Here is a 7,409-nt window from a genome sequence, read left to right as displayed (position 1 = left end):
ACACACACACACACTCACACACACACACACACACACTCACACATACACACCACCTCTGTCTGTCTTGGGGTAAAAAAAGAGACAGATCAAGAACTTCTGTTCTGAAAGAGAACTTTCTTCTGTTGAGAAGAACCCCACTGTGGGACAACAGAGCTAGGCTCAGCTTCCAGGATAGAGACTCACACAATCCACCTGAGGGCTCACAGTCTTTCAGAAGTCAGAACATTTCTCTAATGCTTCTCTCAGTCAGTTTCATTAGAAAATTTTCAGAGTCAAGTGATCAGACCTCTACAGATTACTTTTAAACAGGGTCTTACGATGTAGCTCTGGATAGCCTGGAATTCCCCATGTAGACTAGACTGGCCTTGACTTCACAGGGGTCCATCTGCCTCTGTCTCTAAGAGCAGGGATTATAGGTGTGTGCCACCATTCCTGGCTTAGACCTCCAGGTGACTCTTTGAGATATCTTGCTTGGCTGGAGAGATAACTCAGCTGATAAGAGCTGGTTTTACAAGCTTGATGACCTGAGTTCAATCCCCGGATCATAAAGGTAGGAGGAGAGAAGTGACTCCATAGATTTGACCTCTGACCACTTTTGACCTCAGGGCAGCTACACTCATTCCCAGAAAACATATTTGCATAATAATAACGAAAGTGAAATTAAAACATTTTATTTGGCTGGGCAGTGGTTCTGGGCATGTCAGCACTGAAGAGGCAGAGGCAGAGGTGCAGAGGCGCAGAGGGGCAGAGAGGGGGACAGAGAGAGAGAGGGGCAGAGAGAGAGAGAGAGAGGGGCAGAGAGAGGGGGGGCAGAGAGAGAGAGGGGCAGAGAGAGAGGGGCAGAGAGAGAGAGAGAGGCAGAGAGAGAGGCAGAGAGGCAGAGCCAAAGAGGCAGAGGCAGAGGCGGCAGGCTGATCTCTGAGTTTGATGTTAGCCTGGTCTATAAAGTGCATTCCAAGACAGCCAGGGTCACACTGAAAAACTGTCTCCAAAAAAAAAAAAAAAAAAAAAAAAAAAAAAAACCAAACAACCCAAAAGTTGTTTTTGATTTTTTTCCCCCTGTAGACTGGTTCATACCTAATTTCAGCAGAACCAACAGAAGACACTCAAGACACTTAGATTATTTATTTTAAAAAGTAGTCAAAAAGATTTATTTTATTTTCTATCATATGTATGGATGTCTGTGACTGAACAGCAGTGCTGGCTCTGAACTCCTCTGCAGGTGCAGCACACACTCTTTACCTCGGAGTCATCTCTCTAGCTCCTAGTTGACAGTATTTTTTTTAAAGGCATGTGGCAGGTGAATCTGGAGTTTGAAGACAGCTTGTACTATAACAAGTTCCAGGCCAGCCTGGGTTACTTACACAGGGCAACCCTGTTAAAAACAGGTCTATTCCTAGTTTCGGTTTTGGAATGTGAGCTTGGAACAGCCCTTGTAGGAGTGCAGTACAAAGCCTGGGTGATACTTAATTCCCCAGAGAGCAACTCACACCTTGCTTGATGATGTCAGTGTGCTGAGCCTGGGTGCCAGGTTCCCCTCGTCCCTCTACACCACTAACTTTTCTTCTCCCCAGATGACCAGACAGAAGTCTGACTTCAGCTCAGTTGTGGGCTTGAGGGAGAGACTGCTCTTGCTTTCATTCCAGGGGCCTGAAAAGATGACTCTCCCCAGCCTAGGTGTCCGCTGCTCCCACACCAGGCAGGGAAGGGCTGTGCCAGGCACTGGCACCTGTGGAATCCTGGGGGCGTTGGCTGGTGGGCGGAGTGCCTTCTTCATGACCCTCCTTTGCAGCTCATCCCCAGATTTCATCACAGAGCCACTCCGTTCCAGAGCCCTTTGATGTATTCTACACATTGCTGTATTAGAGTTCAGGCACACTTACTTTGTGTGTAAGTGTGGACACAGCACAGGTCCATAGGTGGAGCTAGGAGGTCAGAGGGGGCTTCAGGCCCTTAGCGCCCAGTCTTCTTTCACAAGAGCAGAGAGGGAGGCACATGTTTCTGGAGTGATGGAGATGTGATTGCCAAGGGTTGGGAGGTGGACAGGTTAAGTTCCTCATCTTTCTAAGGTCTTTAAAACTGTATGAAGAAGAGCTGGAGAGACGGCTCAGTGGTTAAGAGCATTTGCTGCTCTTACAGAAGACCTGCGTTCTGCTCTCAGCTCTCAACTGCCTATAACGTCAGTGCAAGAGATTCCAAGACCGTCTTCTGGCCTCCATGGGCGTCAGGCACACACAAGCACACATCTGGCCTCCATGGGCATCAGGCACATACAAGCACGCACACAGATGCAGACAAAGCACTCATACACATAAAATGAAATTTAAAAAAACAAAAACAAAAAAAACCCAAAAAACAACGAAACCCCAGACAACTGAGGAAATGTAGTCTGCTCTATACATTAGATCACACCGTATTCTTTTAAAAGACAGGTGTCACGTAGCCCAGGCTGGCCGCACACTCACATGTAGCACAGGATGACCTGCCTCATGCATTCAGCTCTCATTCAGAGAGGTGAGCAGCATAGCACATGGTTTCTGTGGGACTAAAGATGCAGCCCAGGGCTCTGTGCACTCTGCACAAGTGCTGTTCCCCATGAGCTGCATCTGTGGGTCTGCAGCATATTCTTGTCTTCATATTTATTATTTTTAGAACTTTGTATACGAGCAGTGTGAGCACATTCCCCTCTATCCCCATACCCCTATCACCTGCAAATTTATAACCTTTAGCAAGGTTTATAGCAGTGATTCTCAACCTTCCTAAGGCTGTGACCCTTTAATAGAGTTCCCTGTGTTGTAGTGACCTCCAACCCCAAATCAAATTATTTTCATTGTTTCTTCATAACTGTAATTTTACTGAATTGTAACATAAATATTGATATGCTGGATATCTGATCTACAGTCCTGTCGTTTGAGACCCACAAGCTGAGAACCACTTGTTAAGAGGCAAGGCCACCTTTCACCAGGTACTGGCCAGGCACCTGAGAAGACTCCTGTGGCATATATTCTTGGTCTGAGTGACACTGGCTCACTGGTGTGGCTTCGTGTCTAGCTTGGAATCTATGAAGGCCAGGGAAGCTGAATCTGGAATTTGCCATCCCTCTCAAAGGCTACCCCGTTTTCTTCTGTGGGTGCTAACTGTGACAAGGGAACCTCCTCTCACCAGGAGGGCAGTCAAGGCCTCCCCCAGACCTTCCAATGGCTCGGTCTGAGGAGATGATGCCTGGGCAGCCTGGAGGGCTGGCATGCCTGGGATCCTCGGCTACCCAGGATCTTGGAGACAAGTGTCTCTTCACATCCATCACCTGCACCTGCTGGCTGGTGGAGACCAGGAAGCCAGTGGGTCCTTGGACAACGTGATGGTCACAGCTTGGGAAGGAAGCCATCTTCATTTCCTGATGGACTGGCTGCCTGTAGGAGAGAAGCCAGAGCAACATGCCGGTGCCAAGTGGTTTCTGCACAGAACCCCTCTATCCTGTACAGTTCCTTCTTTCAATCTGCCAAACAGAGTAATGAGAACTTTTTCTCCCAGGTCCTGGCTCTTTGGCCCGCCCAGGTCTTTCCTCACAGGAAGCAGGCCGCCTGGTCGGTTTGTTCAGCGTGCCTCCTGGCAATAACTTACTGTTTGCTGAGTTCATCGGACATATCAAATCTACCGCTCAGAGACTGTACTCCAGGCTTGGGCTATGTGATGCCATTGGATGTGGAGTGTGGCCAGTTATCAGCTATGGGCTGCTGTTATTATTGTGATTATTATTAACTGAGGCTCCCTAACCCTGTGTGGCCTGAAACTCGACAGGGTCAGAGAGGCCTGACTGCTCTCCTCCTGGCTAGGTGTTCTCATGGCCCCATGGCACTGCCTCTGAGTTTGGGAGGAAGGAGCCTGACCTGAACCTCTGCTTTACCATTTATCCAGAGGGGATAGAGAGAGCCCGTGGTAGCTCAGCCATGGCCCATTACCTGGACAGAATGCCAGGGCCTGGCCAGGGATGGCCAGAGACAGGAGGTGTCTGTACCAGAGCTGGCCACTTGGTACTGCTTGACATCTTTGCTCTAGACTTTTGTTCTCCTTGTTGTTAGGAAAGCCCTTGGGAAAGATCCACCAGCTGGGGTGGAGATCAGTCAATGGGCTGAGGCTGAAAGATGCTGAGGAAGATGGAGAGGCTGGGTTTGAGCAGAGGCCTCCCACCAGGAGGTGGATCTCAGTTCTACACCAATCTTACACAGTTGAGCCAGGTCAGTTGGCCTTTGCAACTCCCCCCACCCCTTGTGGGAATCTTATTTCTAAGAGACAAGACCCTCAGGGTGTTACACTACCAGCGTATACACTAGTGGCTGACCTAAGAGCAATGAATAAACAGGAAAGGACAGGTCCCCGGGACAAAGGGAGCATCGGGAAGGGCCCTGGTTGCGTAGAGAAGGGAAATGTCCCTTTCCCATTTGCCTGGCACTAACAGTTCACAGACCCAAGTATAGTACCGCAGAGCTTCTAAGCACAAGCTTCCTCTGAGAATCCCAGCAAGGTGCAGGCTGACTTACTGTGCAGGCCCCTTGTGGAGGATGCAGTGGAAGCCGGGCGGCTGGCCTGTTGGGGGCCACTTGAGGAGAACTGAGGGGCCAGAGACAATGCTTTTGCCTTGAGTGGGTTCTGCTCCACGGTCTCTGGAGTACTGGGTACCCGGGGCTTGCAGGTAAGGGCTGGTACGAATTCCCTGGGAGAAAAAAAAAAACCATACAATCTAGAATCACAGCCTTTTTGTTTTTTTGTATTATTTATTTAATTTATTTTATGTTTTTCTTAGATAGGGTTTCTCTGTGTAACATCCCTGGCTGTCCTGAAACTCACTCTATAGACCAGGCTGGCTTTGAACTCACAGAGGTCTCCTGTCTCTGCCTCCAGAGTGCTGGGATTAAAGGCATGTGTCACCACACCAGGCCTTTTTTTTTTTTAACATTTTAAATATCTTTAGTGTTATTTATTTACATAGATGTGTGTGTGTGTGTGTGTGTGTGTGCTTATGTGCATATATGTGCCTGAGGGCAGGGGCATCCCCTGGAGTTGGAGTTACAATCAGTTGTAAGCTGCCTAATGTGGGTGCAGGGATTTGATTAGGTCCCGTGAAAGAACAATATATATATTCTTAACCACTGAGCCATCTCTCCAGCTCCTACAGTCAGGATAGGACTTGTGAGAGAAGGGTAGCTACTGTCTCTGGGGCCTCTGACAATGTGGTGGTCATTCACAGGGGAAGAGAGAGCAACGAGGAAGAAGGAACACCTAAGGGGTTAACAGGGCGGGGAAAGGGAGGGGCCTGGGAGGATCCCTGCAGTTTATTTGAGACAGGGTCTTACTATACAGCCCTGGCTGCCCTGGAACGTGCCATGTAGACTGGGATGACCTGGAACTCACTGAGGTTCTCCTGGCTCTGCTTCTCCAGTGCTGGGATTAAAGGCATAGATGCACTACCAGGCCCCACCAAAATGTTTATATTATTTATTTATTTGGGGGGAGAGAGCACATGACATAGAACACCATCGACCATCTCTTCTACAATCCTGGGGATAAAATGCAGGTCATCAGGCCTGGCAGGCCTTTATCCATGTGGCCATCTCACCTGCCCACTGGTGGTGACAGTTTGGACTGTACCATCAGAGAGCTGTCAGAAGCAGAACCATAGCCCCCAAAGGGTCTGGATCACAGGCTCCTGATTCCGGGACTACAGTGTTGTAGGAGTGCTATCAGAGTTGTCCGGTCAGAACGTGGGTCCTGGCAGCTTGTACTGGCTAGTTTTGTGTCAACTTGACACAAGCTGGAGTTATCACAGAGAAAGGAGCTTTAGTTGAGGAAATGCCTCCATGAGATCCAACTGTAAGGCATTTTCTCAATTAGTGACCAAGCAGGGAGGTCTCCTTGTGGGTGGTGCCATCTCTGGGCTGGTAGTCTTGGTTCTATAAGAGAGCAGGCTGAGCAAGCCAGTAAAGAACATCCCTCCATGGCCTCTGCTTCAGCTCCTGCTTCCTGACCTGCTTGAGTTCCAGTCAGTCCTGACTTCCTTTGGTGATGAACAGCAGTATGGAAGTGTAAGCTGAATAAACCCTTTCCTCCCCAACTTGCTTCTTGGTCATGATGTTTGTGCAGGAATAGAAACCCTGACTAAGACACAGCCCTAACAAGCTAAGCATGGTCAGTAGTCCTTAGTAGGGCTATTAAAGGTAGGAGCAATAGTGAAAAGCAAAGAAAGATTTACTCAATATGGTCATAATATGGGAACAAATAAAAAGGACCAGTGGACACCCAAAACCCTGAGCCTGTCCACAGGGTCCTGATGTGGTTTAGTTTTAAACAGAGGGCAAGAGGTTTACATAGTTAAGCAGTTCTGGTCAAGGAGTGGTCCTGCCCATCACCACTCCCCTGTCGGCTCTGGTCTCTCTTGCAAGGTGGTCTGAAGGTTGTCAGAATCTCCTTCGGGGGAACTACTAATTCTTTGGGGACCATTGTGTCTCAATGGTCTGGAAGGCACAAGTGTCTCAAAATAGATTTTAAAATGGGGCTGGGGAGAAGGGAGAGGGACACACAAGCACTCTCGCACATGCATGCACACGAGTAGATACATGTGAAAAAATAAAGGTCTCCGCATCGGTGGCTGACAGTGCAGGTATGGCTGGCTATTGTAATGGTTGTTTATTCTGAAGGGTTGGGAATGCCTACCAGGGTCACCTAGCAGCCAAGAGTGGTTAAGACAAAGCAGCTGTAGTCAGCCAGGTTGGGTCGCCATAACCTTGAGGCTAGAGTAAGGACTGGTCCATCTAGATCCACGAGTGTGTCCTTACTGGGCTAAGGAAGACAGGCAGCCCCTAGAAACAGGTAAAGCTGAGGAGACAGTCTTCTCGGGCAGAGAAGTACACAATGCTCTAACACACCTACACTTTGAAGGGGGTGGCGTCCAATTTCTACCCACAATGAGAAGGCAGACATAGCCAGGTTGTCCAGCTTCTCCCAGTGTAGAGATTTGCTTCCACAGCACAAGGGAGCTAATTTTAGGAGTGGTAGTCAGGAAAGTCTTGCTGATACTGTGACGTTGAATCCTCAAAGAGCCCTGCTACGCAGGTGTTCCTTTTTAGCAGATGTAGACTGAAGGTCCAAAGTTCAGGAAGCTTCCTGAGCTCATCGGCAGGCAGTGACGCCAGGAGCGGAGAACAGTCGCTTCCCAGCTGTCTCCCACTAATTCCCCACAGCTCAGTGTCGTCAGATCAGCACTCTGGGGTCTGGGTTCCACTGTCTCCCAGAAATGGCCTGGGGCTGGGCAGAGCGCTCCCAGCCCATCCTGTCTTGCAGTCACAAATAGTGACACACACACACACACACACACACACACACACACACACACACACACTGAACTCTGTTTTCTC

At 49.1% G+C, this 7,409-nt stretch overlaps 1 protein-coding gene and 1 long non-coding RNA gene across 3 annotated transcripts in view; one reads left to right on the top strand and one right to left on the bottom strand.

Moving 5' to 3' along the window:
- LOC110294640 overlaps positions 1-3,623 on the top strand; it is a 26,252-nt gene extending 22,629 nt beyond the window's left edge. Inside the window, exon 4 of the long non-coding RNA XR_002377960.2 lies at positions 3,532-3,623. This is a non-coding gene — a long non-coding RNA (uncharacterized LOC110294640). The remainder of the gene's footprint in view (positions 1-3,531) is intronic.
- The window catches only part of Armc9 (armadillo repeat containing 9), a 126,464-nt gene continuing 121,363 nt past the window's right edge, over positions 2,309-7,409 (bottom strand). For both annotated transcript variants that reach the window (XM_021162963.2, XM_021162970.2), the window contains exons 24-25: positions 4,539-4,711; positions 2,309-3,410 (exon numbers count right to left, since the gene is read on the bottom strand). In XM_021162963.2, coding sequence (XP_021018622.1) covers positions 3,388-3,410; positions 4,539-4,711 — 196 coding nt within the window. In that variant the 3' untranslated portion in view covers positions 2,309-3,387. The remainder of the gene's footprint in view (positions 3,411-4,538; positions 4,712-7,409) is intronic.

This window comes from Mus caroli, chromosome 1, assembly GCF_900094665.2.
Source record: "Mus caroli chromosome 1, CAROLI_EIJ_v1.1, whole genome shotgun sequence".
Taxonomy (NCBI): domain Eukaryota; kingdom Metazoa; phylum Chordata; class Mammalia; order Rodentia; family Muridae; genus Mus; species Mus caroli.
Note: the sequence above shows the minus strand (reverse complement) of the source record. Positions and strands in the feature narration are given on the sequence as shown.